Genomic DNA, 23132 nt, shown 5'->3' with positions numbered 1-23132 from the left:
CACATTTAGAAACCTACACCTACCTTGTGCTTGGATCTATATTTACTAAAATTACAACAATTATTATGTTTGTGCTAGGCATGAGGCACAGCTTTTCATAGGACACTGGATATTTTAAGCAGCCACTGGATCTGTGGGGATGCAGGAGCACATTTTGGAAACCTCCTCCCAAGAAATACAATCTGTGAGACTTTCCCCAGTTATCCAGAGCCTTGAAACTGGGCTATATAAAATCTCTGGAGAGGGCACAGTAGTGAGCTTTCAAATGACTTTCTTTCCTTGTTCTTGTGATCATTAAAGCTTTCACACTTCATATTCTATCCCATTAATTCACTGGCTCAGGTTTCAGTGAAAGGCCCCATCTTCACTTTGATTTTATCTCAGTCCATGTGTGTTTAGCAGTCAATTCTTTCCTGTTGTAGATATTCCAGTGTTCTCAACCTTCACTTTTACAGCTGCCACGAGCCATGGACTAACATCAAACAGCGATGCTGATTTTGAAGCCTCATTTTATGTTCTCTGAGCTGTCCTAGTGCAGATGACAGGTTTATAGTTTGGGAAGCCAGTAGCAATGGCTGAGCTCACTGCTCTTCATAACTACAACACTTTCATTAGGTGCAGCTCCTCACCATGGTGACACTGCAAATATTGAGCACAAGTGATTCATGGGACCCAATATAATGCTTACTTTAATTAATATTTTACAAGATAACTTGCTTTATTTAACTTTTCAAACGTGAGTGGGTTGGGAAGGACAGAATGTTGCCATGTATAATTTATGGGTGCTCATATTTGTGTGCTTTTTTTTTTAAAAAAAAAATTAGATTTAAAAAGTATTGTTTGTTTTCTCCTCTCCCTGCTGGCGGATGTTCAGGCCCTTGCAGGGCTCCAGGGGATTTTCTGTGTGTGAGTGTTGAATGATGAGCTCTGAAATGTGATGTTCTTGCCCTCCTTTCTCCCTCCCTCCCTCTGTATTCCCTGCAGTCAGGGTGGCAGGGCTGTGTCCCTCCTGGAAGTGCTTTGGGATACCCCGAGCAGGGAGCACAGGGCTGTGACCCCCTGACCATCACACCCCTCAGAGGTTCAGCCAGACTTCCCTGAATAAACCATGTTTTGGGTAAATAACACCAAATTCTTCACTGGAGCTGGCAGGCAGTGAAGGAACAGGGCAGTTGCAGAGCTTTGGGGCAATACAGGAAATTCGTAATTAGGAAATTAGTCCCAGGGTTGTGCTTCTGAAGTGGAATGCTGTGGTGAGTGTATTCCAGATTTCCATGCACTTTGACTGGGATTTACTGCTCCTAAATATCAATCTATAGACTAAGACAGAGTCTATCTAAGACTAAGACTATCAACACATCCACTGAGGTGGTGGCCACGTCATCCTTAGAACTGATGATACACAGGGTCTTTCCCTCTGGGTATGTCCTAAAAATCTGAGAGATCACAGCCATGGCCCCTCACAGCAGTGACCAACACAGGGGAGGCTTGTGAGGACAACCCTCCGAAGAAAAACATTCTCAGTGCTTAGGTTTTTCTATAAATTTCCCTCTTACAACTAAGATTTCCTCTTGTAATTTTTACAACCATAACTGTAAATAAGCAAGCATTATAAAATCTGTTAAATTCACCAGCATTCTTCTGCAAGTAGGGAGAAAAATGCCCATTATTAACTCCTGTTTGCCACAAAGAAGTGCCCATTAGTGTGTGTCCAACCCCTTTATATAAAACTGAGAGCAATGAAGTCACTGACAAGGTTTTTGTTTGTCTATGTTGAGTCCTGCAGAGATGGCAGAGAAAAAAAAATCCTGCATTTATAAAAGATTAAATTCCTCTCCACGTTAACATAAAATGCTTCCACAGTGGTGAAAAGATCTGGGCTTGCTCCAGTGTGGTTTTCCCCTTGTGGTTGGTTTTTGCATTTCTTTCAACTTGATCTTTGTAATCCATTTCCAGTTGGGTTTTTTTTCCTTTCTAATCTGACATACAGTGTGATGTTACAAACTCTGGCCTGTGACAGCTTGAGGAATATTTATGTGTTTGGACAAAATATCTTCCCTTCCAAGTCAATTTTAAATGCCATGGAAACGTTTTACTCCTGAGGTTTTGTTTGTCATTGTTGGTTATTAAAAACCTCTGCCCAAGGTCAGCAGTGACTCAACAATCCTTTGCAGGAGGCATTTTCAGGGATTTTGCATGGATAGCTTCAGGAAGTCAGGAGGGGGTGATGGAGAGGAGAGGAGGACAGAGTTAGGACCTTTTTTTTGTATTTAAAAGGTTTATTTTGCTTTGCAGAGTGTGCAACCAGGAGTAACCACGGGGCAGGAGCTGGAAGTTAAAACTCTGCTCACAATCCTGGCCCAGCCTGATGTCAGGGGACAACCTCTGGTGAGCTTTGTTTCTTTCCCTGTCCTCACAGCTGGGAAAATGCCATGATTTAAAACCAGTGTAGCATTAACTGGCCCATTACACACAGCAGAGAGCTGAGGGACTGACCTCATCTGCCAGAACAAGTGTTTTAATGCTGCCCAAAGTTCAAATCAAGGGAAAGGTCAAACTTGTTTAAGGCAGGGAGTGATAAGGAGGTGATGGAAGTGCAGGAAGTTCATTCTCACTTGTTGGAATTAAGCCAGCCTGGCTTCAGGAAAGTCTCCAGATAGGATGAACCCTGGAGAGCAGTGATGGATGAGAAACTCAGGGCTGAGCCTCCCCTTACTCGAGACAGAGAATTCCCATTAAGTGCAACAGAAATAAAAATAGACCGTAGTGAATGGGACTTCAGGTGGTTCTGCTGGCAAAGCCTGCTCAGGACACAACTCACAGTGCCTTGATGTTGGTGGAGTTTTTGGTCAGGTTTTGGAATGGGCTGTGAGAGAGGAAGGGGATTTTCAGCCTGAAGGGTTTGTCCCTGTGAAGGAGGAAAGACTGAGGTTGTTTTTGTATTCTGGAGTGCTCAGAGCAGCTCTCTGGAATGGTTGGTCCTGGGGGCATCTCTGCCAGCGTGGAGGTGGTGGGATGTGAAAAACTTCTGCTCAAGTTTGAGGGAAGTGGCATCTTCAGTTTATCCCCTTTGGGGAGGAAGATGGAGCTCACACCTTGCTCAGCTGAGTCTGGGACAGAACTTTTTCCTTTTCCAAAGGCAGAGTTTTTCCCTCTCAGTATTTTCTGTGCAGGGGAGAACATGGAAAACTCCTCTGTGGAAAACCCTCCTGGTTCTGTGGGGCTGCTCAGCACCCTCAGCAGCTGCTCTTGGGAAAACTCTTTCTACAGATTGTAATGGCTGCTTTTTCAGGGGTCTAATGGCTTTATTTAAAACAAATCAAAAAGAAAAAAAAAAAAAAAGAGAGAGAGAGAAGAGGAGAAGAGAGAGTGAGGAACTTCTTAGAGTCTGCTCCTGCCATTTGAATTATGATGGGGAGCCCATTAGCCTCCATGGCACATGGCCATGCTTTCATAAGCTTGCAAGAGATGGAGTTTTTCTACATAGTTTTTACTTTTTGTTGTTGTTGTTTTGGTCAAAGAAAGCTTTCTCCAAGGGCTGACTACAGACAAAATCCCTGGTCTTTCTGGCAGGATTCCCTGCTACTTACACAGCCAGGTTTTCTGTGCTCCAGCTCTGGTGTGTGACCCACGCTTTCAACACATCCGGGGCCAAACGAGGATCTTTTGACTCAGGGCTGAATCTGACCATTCTTCCGTGGGAAAGATGTAAATAATTCTATGGGTGGGAGAAGAAAGGTGATATTCAGGATGAGGAGAGGTGGCCAAGACTGCTGACCTGGCTCTAAGAGGAAGGATGGGTTGAGGAACAAGCCACAGACCTGCAGGATCAAAAGTTGATCCCCAGACTGCTCATCCCAGGAGGGCACCTGCCTGTCCTGTCCCTGCAGCCTCTGGGCTCAGCTCTGTGCTGCTTTTCCCTGTTGGCAAACCCAGCAGCACTGCCACAGAGAGTGGGGATTTTTCCGAGCTCTTCTCGTGACACCAGATGTGCCTGTGCTTTTTTTTTTCAAGCTCATTTGAATATGTGTAATGGACTTCTGGCTTTGAAAAATCATCAGTTACCAGATGTCTTTTAAATTGTCTACCTTGCAAAATCGTCCGTTACCAGATGTCTTTTAAATTGTAACCCCCTGCAGTCAGAGGTTAAAGCTGTGTCAAAACAGTCACGGATATGAATTCGTATTACACTTTAAATGCACTATGATTTCCTCCAGCTCTTCCCCCTTAAAAGTCCTCTCATGGAAATTTTATGGCTCCCTCAAGATTTGCCATCCACCCATCGTTAGAGATTCAGTGATAAATGCTTTTAATAATTAACAGTGGCAGGGGCTTTGTACCTCTGTCTCATGGATATCTCATCTCTCAGAACAGCAGGAATAAAAGCCTGCTGTAACAGGAAGAGTGATGATCTGGATTCCTGTGAGCTGCACCATCAGTGCAGATCTTCTACAACTGGGGTTGTTCTCAAGCAGGATTTTGTCCTGGGCCCAGTTTGGAGCTCCAGGCAGCTGGAGAAGCAGCGATGCTTGCAGAGTTCCTAAGGTAAAGAGGTTTGGGGGTCGTGTGGGGCTGGGAAGAGGCTGTGCAAGGACAAATAGGTTGGGTGTGAGTTTCCTTCTTTATCCGACTCTCCAGGGTCTCATGCAGCCTCTGTGCTGGCTGCCAAAAGCTCAGACCGAGCGGCTATTTTGGGATACAGCAACACCAAGTGTTACTTCAGAGATGTTTGGAGAGAGATTTAATAAAATCAGCTAATAAGGTTTGACGTGCTGGAGATTAGGAGAAGTCATTCCGAGCGTCCGAGCTGACCCCAGGGGTGGGAGCTCAGGGGAATGTGTTACCCTGGGGATGGAGCCCTCCTGGGATGGATGGTGGGACAGCAGCAGCTCACCTCTGTGAAACCATCTCTGAGCTGTGAGGGCAAACCAGCAGGGCAGCCTGGCACTGCGTATCTGCCTTAAAATTAAAAATAAAAATAAAGAAGGATAAAGTCAGCTCAAAGCTGCTGCGTGCTCTGGGGAGGGGAGCAGCCCCTCTCCCTGCAGCAGGCAGCTGGGGGGACTGCAGCAGTGTCCCCGTGTAAATCCCCCTGTCCCCAGCCCTGGGGCTGGCACTGGGCAGGGGGGTCCCCACTCACAGCTGGGCACTGCCCTCATACTTGGTGCCAACTCCTCAGGGCTGTCAGCCCCTGGTTTTGTTTTGATGGTTTAGGTTTTTTTTTTTCCTTTTTTGTCACAGGACCAGCCCATCATAGAATCACGAGATGGGTGTTTATTATTTCCAAATAATCTATAGCCTGGTTTAGTGCTGACACGGTTTGAAAGGCGGTGTCACCGCTGTGCTCGTGTTTCCATGTGACACCACTGCTGGCTGGCTTTTCCCATTTCAGAACTAATGAGTGAAGTGAGTTTGACAGCCTTGGTTTCAGCTGCAGCCTGTTGGTTCCCATGTCACAGATAGGCTCTGTTAGCAGCAAATTCTTGTCAGGAGAAGAGAATTACAACTGAAGCTTGAAATGTGCTGGTGTTGAGTGCAAAGCTTTAAATTCTTGACCAAAGTTAGATAAAGCCAGCTGAAAGTGTGACGTTTGAAATACACTATCTATTTATCTTTTCCTCCTGACCAAAAATACCTAGCGTGGAAGTATGTGTCTTTGCATCCAAGCTGAGAACAGTTGAGCTCCTCTAAAAAAAAAGGATAAACACAGTGTTTTAAATATTCTGGGGTTTAAAATCTGTACAACTGTCTTTCTCCCTAGATATGTGTAGTTTAACTGTATTGAAAAAAACAAAGGTATGTATGGATATATCTTTAAAGAAAAAGGAATGATTCGTTTTCAAGGTGTGGGAAGCTTATTTAACTGGTATTAAGAAAAAAATGTTAGTTCTCCCCCAGTAGTCATTAATAGCTCCAAGCTTCAGCCTGAGTACAGATGGAGCTTTGATATGATCACACTTTTGCAGAGAGTGTGTGCTGTACATCCTGCTGCTAATCCTGGGGTGGAAATCAGCTTCTGCTGACACCTGCTGCCAGGACCTGACACAACTGATTTCAGCTGCAGCATCTGCAGCCTCCTGGGCTGGAGTTTGGATTTGGGCATATCCCAGCTGGGCAGGTCAGTGCTGGGCACTTTCTTTGCCTGGTGCTGAGGTCCTCCTGCAAAACCTCCCTGCAGAGCCACCATTCCATGCTGCCCTCCTGGGTTCCCTTCAGCCCAACCATTCCTTGGAGCCACATTTCTCTCTGCTGGTTGGGGGCTGCCCCTCCCCTCCAGGCACAGCAGAGGTTTGTGTTCAGACAATGTTTTTAGTTATGGTTTCCAGCAGGATGAGCTATCCCAGCCTGGAGCAGCCTGTGAAACACAGCAGCTCCTGGGGTCAGATGAGGAGCAAGTGCCCGTGGAGCTGGGACCCGCAGGCTGCAGCTCTGGGCTTCCTTAGGGAATGCTGTTTCCAGAGCCTTCCTGGCTGCCATAAAAACTGGAGTCAAACGTGGATCCTGATTGTTTTGGCCTCCTTATTAACATTTGGCAATCCGATCTTGTTAGTGAAGAGTTTTCTAGAAGCTGAGTGGAAGACTGGAGTGGGTTTTGGAGGGGCTTTTTTGGTAACGGTTTGTAAAATTTATGGTTTAGATCTGAAGGGGCCCTTAGCCTGACCTCTGGTATATAACAGAGAGTATTGAATTTCCTGCACTTAACTCCCACAGTCTATCCAAGAACTGCCTAACCACAGTGCTTTTCCTAGAGAAACAAAAAAAGCTCTTAAATGCATTCATTTCAGCATGGTAGAAATGTTTCTTATCCCTGATAAGGAGGAATGGGATTTTCCAGAAGGGTCTGGGACAAGGAACTTCTGACCTAGGCTCTCCCTGCCTTCCCCTGACCTCATCCCACCCCCAAACACCACCCTGTGATCTGTTTGTGTTCTCCCCTGGTTGTGCTGGAGGCTGGAGAGACATTAAATGAGCTAAAGGGCCAGAGGGGGAAGATGTTCCCATTTGAGAACAAAGAAGGGGCAGTAACCCAATTTAGCAGGGACAGGGTTAATCTGACCTTGCCCCACATTTGAGTGGGAATTTTTCAACTTGAGCAGGTATTTATTATTCCACACAGATGTTTGCAATGACAGATGAGCCACCACTGCTGTTCTTTTGCACAGACCCTGTTGGGCCAGGCACTGGACTGATGCAAAGAAAAAGCTGTGCCTGTCCTGAAGAGCCCCAGACTCACAAGGTAATTACTTCTCTTTGTCCAATAATTTCCTCTCCCAGATTTTAAATGCAATGACAAATAAATTATTTTAGTGACCTCTTGGGACAGATGTGCTGCCAGCAGGCACTGACCTCTCTTGGGTAATGGAAGGCTGGAAGAGTCACAGATTTGGAAAGCTTTGCTAAAATGACACAGATTAAGATATTTTAGAGATTATCTTCCAAAAACATGGTGGTCAAGGGCTTAATGACTTAAATTGTGGTCAAATGTCTGCTTGTTATCAATTGTCTATTGCCAGTTAAACTGCATTAATGAAAGTCTCTTGATAAAAGCTGCCTTATCACCCGGAACTGAGATACCCAGCCTAATGTGCTCCAGCAAGGCTGCAGGAAATGCTCCTTTCAGCAGCAAAGGAGACGAGGTGTCTCTTTTCTGAATTAGGCTGAGTCAAAGCGATGGTCAGGCCCTCCAGAAAGAAGAAATTTCTTTCACCTTTTGTGTAAAGAGCTGCTTTATGCAAGTGTCAGAAGGGATTCTGGCTGTCGTGCAGGGGCTGACACTGCAAGCAAACACACCTTGCTGGCCATTCGCAGTGCAGGAGGCAGCATCACTGCACCCTGAGGGGATGGCACAGCACATCCCTCTGCCATAACCACTTACTCCCTTGGAGAAAATGAGCTGAAAATGGTATTTAACATTGCTGATGAGAATTTTCCCAGGTTTATTACCTGGTTTTTGTTCACTGTTTGGCTGCCTGCTCCTTTTCCATCTGCCAGCCCTGTAATCCACCTCCTCTTATCTCAGCACAGTCCTCTCCACCTCTTGCTCATTTTCATTTTATTGCCTAGCTAATCTCATCCTCCTGCTTTTCCTGACACCGCTCCCTCCTCCCCATCTGTGGAGATTAAATCACTGCTCCTTTTGTCCGATGCCACTCAACATTCCCGCATTTCACTCAGCCCTTGGGACGCTTCCAGGCACTTTTGCTGTTGTTGCACACATCCGTTTTCCTGGCACAAAAAGGCCCATCAGCATCTGATGGGAGCGTTAGCGAGTCCCCGTTTCAGCCAGTTCTCAGAGATGTCCTGAATGTGAAACGGAGCCGAGCTCGGCCCAGCAGAGCCAGGTGAGTGTCTGAACACCAGGACCAGCAGGATGCAGCAGAGCCAGGGGCGTGTCTGGAACACCGGGACCAGCAGGATGCAGCAGAGCCAGGGGTGTGTCTGGAACACCGGGACCAGCGGGATGCAGCAGAGCCAGGGGTGTGTCTGGAACACCAGGACCAGCGGGATGCAGCAGAGCCAGGTGTGTGTCTGGAACACCAGGACCAGCAGGATGCAGCAGAGCCAGGTGTGTGTCTGGAACACCAGGACCAGCGGGATGCAGCAGAGCCAGGTGTGTGTCTGAACACCAGGACCAGCACGATGCAGCAGAGCCAGGGGTGTGTCTGAACACCAGGACCAGCAGGATGCAGCAGAGCCAGGGGTGTGTCTGAACACCAGGACCAGCAGCAGGATGCAGCAGAGCCAGGTGTGTGTCTGGAGCACCAGGACCAGCGGGATGCAGCAGAGCCAGGTGTGTGTCTGGAGCACCAGGACCAGCGGGATGCAGCAGAGCCAGGTGTGTGTCTGGAGCACCAGGACCAGCGGGATGCAGCAGAGCCAGGGGTGTGTCTGGAACACCAGGACCAGCAGCAGGATGCTCAGGGCAGCTCTGCATTGGTGGCAGATCCTGCCACCTGAACATCAGCTGAGAAAATTCTAGACCAAAGGCTAGGAAATCTCCAAGCTCTCAAAATGTGAAGTTTTGGAAGTGGTTTCTCATTTTTGTTGGTGGTGTATCAGCGTAGTCAGCCATCTTCCCTGCTTGCAACCTCTCAGTGTTCATGGCCTCGGCACTTTTATTCTAATTACTGCTGAGAGTTGCTGAGGGTGTTGGGTCAAGCTTGAACAGCCTTCCTGTGCAGGGGTGTTCATTGTAGCCTGATTTGGGGTCATAGCCATGGGAAGGGACACTGGATTTCCATGCCAGCTGTTTCTGGCACCCTTCCACCTCCCCGCAGTGCTGGAGACTCCCAGCAGTGCTTCCTTCACCTGTGTGATTGTGCAAGGCCACTGAAGGTAGTGCTGCTCCTGTGGGCTCAGAACTGGAACCAGCAGAGCCTTTAACTCCCTGGCAAGCCCCAGACCTCTCCAAAATGTGTTTCAAGGACCACATCCCCTCACAGGACTCCTCACAGCTGCTACTCGCTGCTCCTCCCTGCTGTGAGCACCCCAGTGTGTTTGCTGCCAGAACAAATCCTAAAGTCTTGGTTCAAATAATCCCACTCCAAATACAAGGAATATGGTCCCCTTAGCAAGGGCTCCTGCTGTCTGGCCCTAGATGTTCATTTTTGTGCTGTTTGGGTTGTACCTCTTGCCTTAATCTCAATTTTCACTGCCAACCATGGTGCATTTGCTGGATTTCCTCTCACTACCTTTATCTCCCAGCATCTTTTAAATTAGTTTAAAGAGTATGGGAGCTAAAAAAAAAACCCCAAAAACACAACAACAAAAAAAAACCTAGGCAGCTTCAGATGAAAGCCAGCAGCATGGCTTTAAAAATAGAGCAGCAGCCCCGTGCGAGGTGCCGAACAAGCGGGAGCACGGGCAGGAGCTGCAGAGGCTCTGTTTAAACAGAAGGTAAATAAGTCGCTGGGGGAGCTGCAGTTCATCTTGTTCCCTTACGTGTTGCCCAGATAATGCAGCAGATCCTCAGGCAGGCTGGTTCTAAAAACAGCCACAGCTCTTGGGTTTCACAGGGTGAGGCTCAGGCCATCCCCGGTGCAGCCTCTGTGGGAGAGCACGCCAGGGAAATGGCATCTGGGGCTCCAAAACCAGCACAGCTCTTGGCACTGCTGCTTTATGAAGAGGACTTTTGCAGCAGAGATTTTGTGACTTTATACCGTGGTGCCTAATGCAAAAGTTGCTGCCTGTAAATCCCTGGGGTCAGGCAGTGTTTTGTTAAAATTTCCTTTCCTGCTGCGGTTGACCTGTGAAAACAGCAATCATCTGACAGTGACAGCAACACTTAATTAGTAATTCAGGACTAAAGTGGGCTGTCCGGTGAGTAATTTCACAGGAGCAGAGTTTAGGATTGAAGCTAGTTTAATATAACAATTGTCTTGAAAGCCTCCTTGGCATTTTAATGGTGTTTTTCTTTGCTCTAAATATATACGAGAAGTTGAGAGGATGTTTAAATCTGAGCAGGGTATAAAAGGGACCAAGAGAAAGCCTGAAGAGTCTTGTCCAAACTCCACCCAGTTGTGTGAGCCCCTGGCTTCCCTAGGCCAGGGCATCATCCCAGGGAGCTGCAGCAGTCACCATCCCTCCCACTGCTCCAGGAGGAGCATCAGTGTCTTCACCTTCCTTGTCCCCCTCCTCTCTCCTGCCTAGCTGAGCTCAGCCCAGCTGTGCAAAGGACAAGTATTTGTTACCCTTCAGTGGCTGCAGCCATGGCCAACCAGCCCTTCCCTGCTCCCGAGGAGGCTGTGTTTGGATTGAGCATATGTTGCTCACTGGAATGGAGAATTCTCCATTTATTTTTTTTCTAAATGAGTTTTCTCAGGCTGTCCCCGTTCAGCAAATTCAGGAGAGAAAGGGCAGCAGTGCCCCTTGGCCAGACCATGGCAAGCACTTGTGTTCTCCTGAGGAGAAGGCAGAGTGCAGCCCTCCCCATGGCAATAGAGTGATCCTCTGTTGGGTGAATTGTTGCTTACAAGGTTAATTAGCTGTAGAAAATGAGCTAGAATACTTGGGAGTAATGAATCATAATGAGTCATTATATTTGAGGAGTGACAAATTAAAATCATGCATGTTTTGGACTACTTGTTTTAGTCAGAATGGAAAACAGTGCTATGCTTTCTTCTGCTGTTCTGCTTTCGTGTCAAGATGTCAGGAATAAATCAATATGGCCAGAGCTTGTAAAGTCTGGCAGTGCTTAATTGCATGATGTTTAATCACTCTCCTGGGTCCTTGAGCTGTGCTAGGAGCAGGAGCTCCTCTGGAATCAATAGTTTTGCTTCCACCTTCAACAAGAAGGATTTTGATCTGTTACTGAGAAAACCTGAAGCTTCTCCCAAGCTAAAAGAGAAGAAAAACAAGTTGTGATGTCCTAATAACAAGAGTGGCAGTGTCCTCTGGCAGCTCTGGTTGAGGTGTAGCACCCTCATCTAGGAAAGTTCATTAAATTATAGCTCCACCTCCCACACCAAGGTGACTCAAGGGACCTCTTGGTAGCAAAATTCATGAGATCCTTCAGCTCCTGCTGCCCCCAGAGGAATCTCTGAAGTTTTTCTGTGGAATTAGACCGAGCAACATAGACAGACATGGTAACCCCTGAAATACCTGCTAAATAAGGATAAACAAGCTGCTTCTACCTGGAAGATAGCTGCTGGAATCTCAATGTGAGATGAAGGACACTGTGAAAGAGATCTTGATAAGAAGAATTCTTTCTTAGTCCCCTTCAAGAGTTACAACATGTCCCTGGGTGAGCTGAAGCCTGGCACAAGCTGCTGTGCTTGATTTGGGTTTTTTTGGTGTGGCACCAAGGTTCAGCTGGTCCAAGGCTGAAAGAGCTGTGAGCAGTGGGAGGATTTGAATTCACAGCCTTCCTTTTAAATATATCACTGGTTCCAGGAGGGCAAGTGGGGCTGCTGCTGATTAAGTTCTTTGCAGGATTGATGCCTCTGGAAGTGTTTGGAGAGATTTGACAAATCTTTCTGTCTGTTGAAGGTTCCCATGGCGTTAGCTGTTTGTCACCACTGGGAGAAAACATCTTTCACACCATCTCAGAACAAAGATCACTTTGGGGTTCAAAGAGAGAACTTACCAACTGGCACTTAGTTTTGCTACTAATTATATGTCAAAACCTACTGTAAGTTAGGCCCAAATTAGTGCATTTCTCCAGATGTTGTCACAGTTGCCCTTCCTGCAGCCCTGTGAGTTATCTTCTGAGTTTTTAAGTACTCGTTTTGGTTCTTCCCACCACCACTGATGTAGTTGGTCCTGGCTTGGTCATGTGCAACTCCCACTTACTGATAAGAGGCATCACTGACACAAAGTGGAAAATTCTCCTTGGGGTGCAGAGCTCTTTCAGGAGGCAGCCAGTGAGGTGACTGTTTGTCGACCTGTGCGTGGAGATGTGGATTCATAGATAATATCTTCTCTGAAAGCAGCTGTTCTTGCTCTTGCCAAGCTGCTCTGAAAACCCATACAATGATGTTAATTGTAAGCCACAAGCTGGCTCTTATCTTCAAATTGTTTTTCCCTGACAATTTTAAGAAGAGCTCAGCATGTTCTCAGTAGGAGCTGATAGATGCTGAGCACTTCTGAAATCCTGCCAACTTCATTTAGGCTCCTAAACGGGAACTGAGTGCTTTTGAACATATGATCCTGAGGGTGCATTTCATAACTCTGCAGCTCTGTCCATACCATTGCTCTCCTCTCTCCCTGTCCCCAGACTGCTCCTGGCAGCAGCAATAACCCAGGAGCTCCAGGCTAGTCAAGGCCTGAGTGATGTCTCAGTTAAGGTGTCAGCTCAAGCCACAGTGAGCAGAATTAAGTGACAGCAGTTAAAAGGTGCCTGTCTGCATCCTGTGTGCAGTAAACTCCTCATCAGCACTGCCAGCAGAATGGATATATTTGAGATAGCTGTAATGGGTTCTATGTGTGTACATGAAAACAATAATCTAGTGCAAATTCTGCATTGTTTTTCAGAGTATTTAATTCCACATTTCAGGCTATGTGCACTGTACTTGACAGTGCTCTGACTCTCAGTTTCAGGATTCAAATTTTCTCTTAAGCACGTTCTTGGGGCAGATGTAGTGGACATTTTGCAGCGTTCATGGGGCAGAGGAGGAGGGCAGACAGGCCTTTATCTGGAGCTTTCCCAGCAGAGTGAGTGCACGGACAGCATCTGTTGTGGTGCTGCGAGGCTGACATCCCCTCCCAGCAGACTTGGCAGCCAGCGGAAGCACCACATGTCCAAAAATCCGGGGGGCCCAAACGCTGTGGACAAAAGTATGGCAAAGAATTTAAACATCAGTGAGTGGAGTGATGCTGGAGGGCCGGCGGGGAGCGATTAGCGCAGTGCTCTGGAATGCGGCGTTTCAATAGCGCTGCAGAGGCTCCGCAGCCCCATTGAGCTGTGCAGCGCCGGGAGGGAGCCCCGGCAGGCGGGGGCGTGCGGGGCTGTGTGTGCAGCATCCTCGCCCCTCGTCCCTCCCAGAGGGGGCTCCTTTTCCTTTCCTTTTCCCCAGGTGCACACAAGGTGCGCTGCCACAGCTCCCCCGGCGGTCTGCAGCAGTGTCAGCTGTTTGTTTGCCCTGGGCCATGCACTGAACTCCAGCTGTGGCCGCGATCCAGCTGCTGCCAGCTGTGCAGTGGGGCGGGGGTGCGTGGGGTGGGGTTTGCACGTTTTTCTCGTGTTTGTCAGTGTGGGGTTTGGGTGGTTTTATTCCACTGGTTTTGGTCTCTTTGGGAATGCACCCAGCAGGACCAAGCGTGTGTCTGTGGTTGCATTCACTTGTTTCATTTTGTTTTCTTTAAATTTGCCTTTCCCCCTCTTCAGATTTCGAGGTATATAAATCCAAGTGAGGAATGAATTAAAAATAAAGCTGGGTGGAAGGCCTGGCTGATGTGAACTTTTTTAGTGGAGGTGGGAGAAGAATGCACTCATTCAAGCCCTCATGTAGGGCAGGGAATTCCCTGGCTTTTGTCTAAATATGGCATGCGAGAGCGGAGCACAGGCAAGGCAATGCTTCACTGAGTATTGTTTAAAAGGGAGCTCGGCACCAGCTAGCAAGTAGGATTCTTGTGAAAACATGGCACAAGGAGTTGTTTGACAGATTCTGACATAGCAAAGTCTTTACAAGAGGAAAAAAAAAAAAAAAGAAAAAAAAAAGAGAAGAAGAAGAAGAAAAAGACAGAAACTGCAGAGTGCACAGAGCCAAAAGCATATTGTCTGCCTAGGAAAATTGCAGAATAAAAGGTGCTTAGCACTGAGTCATACCCTGCATGTTCTGTGGGCCTGATCTTATCAGTGATCCACCCCTAAATGATTCCCTCTGTCATGCAGGGAAGGATATGAAGAAGAGTGAGAACTGGGGAAGAGGCTGCCAAGGCCTGAGCCCACTGGCCGGGGTCTCTATCCCAGAGTTGCCAGGTTGGACAGACCCATCCTCTCCCACCCAGTGTTTCACCCTGCAGGCAGTGGCATTTCCCCAGCAGATCTTTGGATGCAGCACTCAGTCCCATGTGGTGTGTGTAGGTGTCTCCTTCTTGCAAAACTTATGCTGAGTTGAGTCCCTGTTGCAGCAGCAGTCCCTTCCTGGAAGGAAACCCTTCTCCCTCTGCTGCACCTGGAGACATTGTGGGAACCTTGGAGCGTGAGGGCCTTTGGACATCTCAGCAATGGAGAATTCTGTCTCCAAAATTCCTGGTCTGATTTTGAAATACGGCCATTATGTGAGTGTGTTTTGAGGGAGGGAAAATTTACCCAAAACTCAGCACTCCTGAGGGTCTCAATGAGGACAGGTCACTGACAGCAGCTACTGAACGGTCTGTGGAGCTCCTGCAGAGGAGGGCTGGGCTCAGCCTTCCCTAAATTTGCCTTGAATGCAACATCCAGCTTGATCATAGCTGCAGCTTCCCCTCATCAAAGGTAAGCCACTCTTCCTCTGCTTGGTGGTTTGGATGGTGTCTTGCAATGTGAACTGGAATGATAGGAGTAGTCTGTAATTAGCACAACACCCTCAGGCAGTTTTGTTGTTCCTGAAATGCAAGGCCTAAATTGTTCTGCTGCCACAGGATTGGTTTGGTGAGTGCTTTCACTGCTCTGCATTTGTACCTGTGTTAGTGAAGGCTGCTCCCTTCACCACAGGAGGGGTCTGGTATGGATCAGAAACCAGATCAGGAGTCCAGATCCACTCCTGTGGGCATCTTCCAGTGAAACCAAAGGTTAATCCATCATGTGCTGCCCATGAGATGCACTCCATGGCAAAGCAACAAAGCCCAGGATCTTCTGTGTCATCTTAGCAAAGCTCAGAGGACAGCAACAGCACGGGGGCATTCCCCCACCCTTTTTGAGCATTTCAGTTGATGTCGTTAATTGTGCTGGAGCTGCTGCAAATATTTCAGAAAGCAAATATTTGGTGTCCCCATCCAGCAGAAAATAGAAGAACCGACCACCTGCCACTCACTGGGTCACCTCAACAAAACCGGGCTGGGGCTGAGAATCAACAGCAACGTCCCTGAGCTTTTGTGGTGAGCTCTCTGTGAACAAGGGCTGTGCTGGGAGAGCAAACAACACCTGGAGGAGCTGGGCATGGGCTGAAAGGGAGCAGGGATGGTGGCAGAGGCCGTTTGTGCTCCGGGGTGGGGCTCTGGCACGGGCAGGAGGAGGAGGAGGATGCGGGAGGTGAGTGGGTGAGCTGAGCATTGCCCTGCCCCGGCTGGATGGGCAGCAGCTCCTGCCAGGAGCAGAACCCTGGAGGGGAACTGCCCCCAGCCCCTCCTGCTCTGGGCTGGGGTCACACCACAGGACAAATGATGGGGTTGGCACTGGGGAATTCCTTGTGAGGCAGCAGATGTGGCTGAATTCTGAATTCACCTCTGCCCCAGCTGAATTCCCTAAGGAAAGCAGTGTCCCTTTGCCCTAACTGGGAAGCAGGAGGATTCACGTTACCCGCTCTGGCTGGGCCCAGATACCCAATGTCCAAGTGATCTGCATTTGGGTGCTGGGTTTTTTTCTTTATCTTATTTTGTTGTTGTTGTTTTTGGCCTTCTAAAAACAAACTTCAGATTCGTCAGCTGGAAGTGATCTCATCGCGTTACAAATTTGCTTTCCTGGGAAACTAAACTCTTCTGGTGCAATGATGGGAAAGTCTCACCTTCCCTTTTTTAATATTCCTTTAACCAAGGTTCTATTGAAATTAGCTTGGCAGGGCAAGAGCTCAGACACAAAGACACAAAAGAAAACCCTTTGTTACCATTAGGTTTTTTATTCTATTTATTTTCTTACCCATCTCGTGATTTTGGGGAGATGGCAAGTGATTTTTGAATCTTTATTGACACATATCCAAATCTATAGAGAAGGATACATTTCACTAACACAGGTGTCTGTTTGTCCCACTGCTAGCAAAAAAATAGAGACAAACCTCAATAATTAATTATTGCACTCTCTTTTGTTTTCTCTGAGCTGCAACACTGTCTGCTCACTCCTCTTTTTTTCTGCCTCTTACAAATTCTTTGCACAAGTGGAAGCCCAGCTCAGCGAACCCGGTGCAGGATCACTGTACTCAAGTGAGGATGGGCTTGGCTCCTCTTCAAAGGGAGCTTTTATCGGGTGTTTAGTGTGATGTGACAAAGCAGGGAAGTGTGCCATGGATGCGGTGCTTCCAAATCCCCTCCTTCTACCTTGATTAAACTCGAGGGCAATTACCCTTGCCAGGGTGAAGAGCGCTGCCAATGTGCATCTTGTTTACAGCTGTGCTCATTTTTTAACGCCGTTTTCCCGTTTTGCACTAGGACAAAACTCTTCTGCTTTATGCCATGGATAAAATCCATTTTAAATCCCAAGTTTCTCCTGTTTTGCCACGGGAGTCCTGGGATTCAGAACGTTGTGTTTGAGGCTGGCACAGTTGCTCACATGTGCAAAGTGATGCCCAGGCCCCCAGAGACCTGCAAGGTCTCACTGTCAGTGCAGGGAACCTTTGGATGGGGCCAGTAGAAACTAAAAAGATTTATTATGGGACAATTTTATTGTGCTAGGAACAAGAATTTACTGCCTGGTGTGAGCGGGCTTTAGACGCTGCTGTAAATTCCAGATGAAAATTTCACAGCATTTGCCATCCCGTTTTGTCCTATTTTATTTTCTGTGTTTCGTTTTCATTTCTAGATTCTGCTTTATTCTGAATTCTGGTAAATTTAGAAAGTCTTATTTTAAAAAGCAAACAAACAACCATGCCATGTTTTGGCAAAAAAATATTTGGGTAGACATTTTTATTTTACCAATTTCCCAATTGCTTATAGCAGTCACTTTAAAAAATGGCTGCATCTAACTAATTTTACTTGAAAATATCCTGTTTCTTTTTTTCTCCCTGGTTTGTTTTTTTGCCTTCACAAGAAGCAGGCCAGATTTCAGAGAAACTTTAACAGGAAAAATGCACATCAGCACCATGAGATATTTCCATGTTTGGCTTTGAATCTGTCAGTTTTACGTGGAGAAAAAAATATGTTGTGAATTTTCTAGTTCTGAGACTTTGTCGTTTGGTGGTTTGAATGCACTGGGGACAGGAGATTTTCTGCCTGGTCATTCCTGCCTCTGCCCTGTGTTTTACCCATCACTGTGCCCTTGGCAGCCTGCTGGCTGCCTCCTTTTTTCTCTGGATAATCTTCTTCCCTGTTTTTTTTTTTTTAATTAAAATGACATGAAAGTCTGTTTCAGTCGATTATGACGCGATGCTGAACTTTTCTTTGCTGAGCACTCACGGGTTGCCTTTGGAGCCTTAAGGACAGTGATGGGACACCACACCCAGGTCCTTGCTGCCTCCTTTGCTGTGGTTCCAGGACCGGCTGGGATTGTGCCTGGGATGCTCCTGGGAGGGAGCAGAGCCAGGCCAGACTCCCACGGGCTGCTCCCACTCCTGCTCAGCACGGCTGCAGCAGCCCACCCCTTCTCCCTGTGCTGGAATATCAGCCACAGCCTTGGCTCTGCTGTCTCAGGCTGCAAGGGGTGATTTTTAATCCCTCTATTCAGAGAGTTTCGAGGAGCAGGAGGAGAAGCATACGGCATATGCTCACCTCGGCTCCCAGGAGGGCTGGGGGAGCGTCCCAGCAGCTGCTGGGGTGATCCTTGTCCTTCTGTCCGTCCACAGCCACGTCTGAAAGGTATGCTCAGGGTGCCTGGGCATCACCCCATGGACAGGTGAGCTCCACTAGCAGGGGGTGTCCTTTCCTCCCCTCTGCAGCCAACAGGGGTGTGGACAAGGGTGTCACAGGGCAGAAGGACTGGAGGAGGGGCTCCATCCTCTCCTGGATTTCCTTCAGCTGGATCAGCTCCACAGCAGGGCTGGGAGCGCCTCAAAGGCACAGCTTCTCCCTTCACAGTGGGGCTTTTGGGGTATGGGTGCCATGGCTGTTTGGAATTTTGCTGGATTTGTTCAGATTTTGACCAAGGCAGGTTTCTGGTGAGGTCTGGACGCAGCTTTGGCCTCAAATCACACGAGATATCTGCAGCTGCAGAGCGGGGGGAGCAGGCTGAATGCTGAGCTCCTGCCCCTCCCTGTGTCCGCCCTCGCCACCAAATCTCCAGCACAGCCATCCTTGGTGTCCTGTCCCTGCTCGTGTCCTGACCCCCACGCTGACCCAGCTGCAGCCAGCAGGAGCACTGCCATAGCTGCCACCTCCTCTTCTCCCTTTGCTCGTTCCCTCCCGTGTCCCCTCCTGCCCACCCTGCTCTGGGCACCATCTGCCGAGTTTGGGGCTGTCTCATCTCACCAACTGTCGCTTGTCCTGGCTGGGGGGGAAATGTGCTCACATTTTGCATCAAAGGACCCCTCAACCCCTCTCTTTGTGGACCAGCCGGGCTGTCGGACAGGAGCCAAGCAGTTGGCACTCAGTAAGCAACGAGCATTAATAAAAGCATTACAGGGAGGTTAGAGCCTCATTAAAGTACTGCTAACGAACCGTCTGCCTTCCAGAAGTAGGAGATTTTAGCTAACACTTCCTCCTTCTCATTTTATGTATATTTAAATCTTTCTGGGCAGGCAATATTCATTTCTGCAGGCTGCTACAGCACAAACAAAGCCCATTTCAGAGGAGCTGCTGTGGAAGTGCCTTGGGGTGCTGTCTCTGATCCTGCAGTCCAGTCAGACACGGTGCAGAACCCCCGGGCAGCCCCTGTGTGGTCCCGGCAGTGTCCTGGAGCTCACCGGGCATAAACCCCATCCCTCCCGGGGCCACGGCAGCACTGGGGGCTGCGGGATGAAGGCAAACCCCGGGCACATCACTGCCCCCGCTCCCAGCCCTGCCACTGCTGCTGGCAGCCTTTACCAGGTACATTTTGGGGAGACAGAGACCCCACAGCCCCGAGGTCTGCGAGCAGCACCCGAGCTCGGCTGGTGGAGATGGCAGGGCTGGGCCAAGGGTCCCCCAGGAGCCAGCAGGGATCAATACAGGAGGGGATTACCCTGGATGTCCCCCAGGAGCCAGCAGGGGTCTGTACAGGAGAGGATTACCCTGGGTGACCCCAGGAGCCAGCAGGGATCTGTACAGGAGGGGTTACCCTGGGTGTCCCCAGGAGCCAGCAGGGATCTGGACAGGAGGGGTCACCCTGGGTGACCCCAGGAGCCAGCAGGGATCTGTACAGGAAGGGGCTGCTCTGGGTGTCCCCAGGAGGGTGTCCCCAGGAGCCAGCAGGGATCTGGACAGGAGGGGTTACCCTGGGTGACCCCAGGAGCCAGCAGGGATCTGGACAGGAGGGGGTCACCCTGGGTGTCCCCCAGCACCCTCAGGGCAGGCTCCAGGTGGTGCTCCCGGCTCCCCCCGGCCGCTGAGCCCCGTGCCCGCCGCCGCAGACACCCGACTGCGGGCACAGCCCTTTGTAAAGCAAATTAATTCTCCCCCGCGCCCAGGAATAGCCGCGCTCTCGGGGAGGCTTGGCAGGCGGGGAGGGAAGCAGCTGCTCCCAGGCTCCCAGCCCCTTTTGATTTCTTTTGCCTGGTTTGAGCAGCGTGCGAGGCACGGGGACATCTCGCTGGAGGCTGCCCTGGGTGAGCTCACAGCTTCTCCTCCTGGACCTCCTCCTCTCACCTCAGACGGGTTTTTATTCTCCTGCTCCCTCCCTGAAACCCAGTGGTTTCACTGTCAAAGGACAGTGTTTGATGGACGATCCATCTCTTTCACCTTACAGGGCAAACTCTGTGGTTTTGACAATAAATGCCATTTTCTTGAATGGAAACAACCAGTCCGAATGGTTTCTGCTGGGTTTAGCAGCCTGTTTAGAGGGTCTGCCCTGGAGAGAGGGGTGTCATGAGAGTAAACTCAGTTTTTCACTGCTGCTTGGTGTTGCAGAGGCTCAGAGCTCGATGCAGCTGCAGGTTTGTGCTAAAGATGTTCCCCCACTGCTTCCCAAATTTTGTGGGGCTGCACTTTGGGTGTCCTGCCTGGGACTGGCAGTGTCTCAGGCTGGGGGACAACCACAGCCTGGGGGAGGCAATGACTCACTGCAACATTTCCTCTCCGTTTCAGGCATTACAACACAGATTTTCCTCTTGCAAAGGCCCCAGCTCTGCAGACAGGCACTACCCTCACTGCAGGGAAATTAGTGGGATGTCTTGGGGCAAAGGTAAAACTAAAGTACATCAGTAAATGTTTGCAGGATCAGGACCTTATTCAGGCATAAATCAGGTAGCTGCAGCCAACAATAGAATTACCTAAGTATAAAATCCCATGTAAGCCAGTAAGATCAGCTCCAAACCTGCTATGAATTTGCTTTTTGTTTTCATGCCAAGAATATATCACTTCTAACTGCTGCAATCAGGGCTGGTCCTTTCAGGTTTTTTAAGTGCTTTTGGGCACATTTATTTCCCATCCCCAGCAGATCCACACGGAGCCTGGCCCTCTTTCCCTGGGGCATGTCCCAGCCTGCTTCACCCACAATAAATCCTTGCTATCAGAGAATATTTTTTTTTTCTTTCCTGGCTGTTTTTGTTACTGCATTCGGTAAACAAAGGGACAGCAGTGACGATCCAAACCCATTCTTTTTTATTTGCCTGGGAACAGAGTCAACTATTTGTTGGTCTTTTGTTGCTGTTTTTGTTCTCTTTTTAGCCCGTGACCGTTGAAACAGCCACTGGTACCTGCGAGGAGCACGTACTGGGTTTGTCACCTGGTGCCACCAGCTCAGGGAGGGGACAGTGAGGAGGACAAGGAGCTGCTGGGGGGAGGAACTGGGTCAAACCAAAGGTCCAGGGCACAGCAGGCCTTTCTGCCCCTCCCAAACAACAGGAGAACAACCTGCAGGGTTTTCCTGGGGGTTGTGCGTGCCTCAGTTTCCCCAGTTCTCAGTGCACTCTTGAGATGGTGCCCCAGGATGAGAAGTCTGGTGGTGCTTGCACCTGGCTGAGACCAGTTCCTGGGAAAGAGCTTCCCAAAACACTGGGAGAAGGAAGGCAGGGAGGGATGGGAGCGAGAGAAGGAAGCTGGAGGCTCTTCTAGCCTGAGGGCAAACTCCTCCCGGCCTCTCCATCTCTGGGGCCTGTGCAGCAGCTCAGGCAGCTCAGGCAGCCCCCAGGCTGGTCTCTTCTTAGCAGACACCAAGAGAACCATCCTGGCTCCCACTGCCATCCCCACCTGTCCCTCCAACCCACAAGGGGCCCTCCAAAAACCCAGGCAGAGCTTCCCTTCTGCATTCCACTGGGACACAGCAGTCCCTGGGACAGCACCACCAGGAGCAGGAATGCATTTTCCATGCTTTGGGCACTGGTGTGTGCTGGGGACACCCTGGTGCCACCAGAGCCATTTGTCACCCCAGGCCACTCTGGAACAGGGTGGGGGAGCTGCTGTGCTGCCTGTGCCAGGCAGAGCTCCTGTGCTGCAAACCAGATCCTGCAGAGGAACATCCCCGGGAGCCATATGGTGTCTCTGAGGCTTTGATGGAGCTGAACAAAACCCAAAGCAGCCCAGCAGGTTGGACTGTGAGCCACGGTGAGCCCTGGGGACCTGCCCTGCCCTGCTCAGGGCTGCCAGCCCCGGTGTTCAGGAGGGTATTGGTGCCTCCTGCCAGTGCCCAGTGGAGCTGCTGAGGCTGGAGGGTTTGCAGGTGAAGGAGGATGGTTTTGTGGTCAAGTGCTACAAGTGGAGAGAGCAGCACCTCAGAGCAGCACCTCCAACACCAACCAGACAGCAGGAGGGTCAGGGGAGCCTGGGGACATTGGTGTTTGCTCTGAGCCTGTGCCAGGAAAGCCACGATTCAAACCTGTTCTCAGGGCTGGGGGCAGCACAGCCAAGCCTCCACGGATTGCTGGAGAGGCCTGCCCTGAGCTCTGCTCCTTCCTGGGGCGATGAACAGTGCTGCAGCACGCAGGAGGAGGGGTACACGTGTCTCTAGCCTGATAGCGTCCACCCAAACAAGTCCCAAACCCACTGAGGCAAGAAAAGTGACTCAGGAGAATTTCTCTGGGATTTTACCTTGCACCTCACTTTGTGATGCTCTGAGTTTGCTGTGGAAAGACACCCCAGGTCAGTTGAATCTCAAAACAGATATTAAGCATCTGTTGCTTGGTCTCCAGGAGCTGTGAGCAGCATTTCCCATGCTGGAGAACAGGCTGGAGGAGGGATGTGTGCTCTCCACCTGGAGCTGTGGGGGCTGCAGTGACTCACTGAGATCAGGGGGCTGCCCAGAAAGGACCTGTGGATGTTTAATGTTGCAAAGGTTTCTGCAGGTTTGCTCTATAATTACAATTATGTAAAAAGAAAGTCAGATTTCAGGGTTTAAATGAAAAAGGTAGGGATGATTGTTTCTGACTGGTCATGGATTAATTTTTTAATTGTGTACTCACACAATGTGTTGTCATGCAAGAAAAATCTAACCCCTACCAAAACTGATTTCAAAATGAGTAACTGCAACATTTTTTTCAGTCATTGTCTAAGAAGGCTGCTGCAGTACTGCTGGGACTTCCCTTCTTCCCAGAACGATATTCTGGTATAATTAATGAGGCATTTGGACTCTGATAGCGTTTGCTTCCATCCAGTTTCTCATGAAAACCCTCCTGATGCCTCTCAGATCTTCATGAAGGTATGTAAGCTTTACTCCCCCACTTTCTCCCTCCCAGAAGGAGACTGGAACTGGAAAATTCGCCCAATTTCTTGGCAGA

At 49.2% G+C, this 23132-nt stretch overlaps 1 protein-coding gene across 4 annotated transcripts in view; it reads left to right on the top strand.

Annotated features, from left to right (window-relative positions):
* The window catches only part of LOC134553989 (uncharacterized), a 44935-nt gene that overhangs the window by 14205 nt on the left and 7598 nt on the right, over positions 1 to 23132 (top strand). For 2 of the 4 annotated variants that reach the window (XM_063404223.1, XM_063404224.1), the window contains exons 2-7: positions 2296 to 2388; positions 4370 to 4545; positions 7118 to 7237; positions 15422 to 15519; positions 19023 to 19311; positions 19988 to 23053. In XM_063404223.1, the coding sequence (XP_063260293.1) occupies positions 4408 to 4545; positions 7118 to 7237; positions 15422 to 15519; positions 19023 to 19311; positions 19988 to 20290 (948 nt within the window). In that variant the 5' untranslated portion in view covers positions 2296 to 2388; positions 4370 to 4407 and the 3' untranslated portion in view covers positions 20291 to 23053. Of the gene's footprint in view, positions 1 to 2295; positions 2389 to 4369; positions 4546 to 5966; positions 6119 to 7117; positions 7238 to 15421; positions 15520 to 19022; positions 19312 to 19987; positions 23054 to 23132 lie in introns of all 4 variants that reach the window. The other 2 variants (XM_063404227.1, XM_063404225.1) reach the window with 2 other exon arrangements.

Source organism: Prinia subflava, chromosome 8, assembly GCF_021018805.1.
Source record: "Prinia subflava isolate CZ2003 ecotype Zambia chromosome 8, Cam_Psub_1.2, whole genome shotgun sequence".
Classification (NCBI taxonomy): domain Eukaryota; kingdom Metazoa; phylum Chordata; class Aves; order Passeriformes; family Cisticolidae; genus Prinia; species Prinia subflava.
The sequence above is the reverse complement of the archived record's forward strand: the minus strand, read 5'-3'. Positions and strand labels throughout refer to the sequence as shown.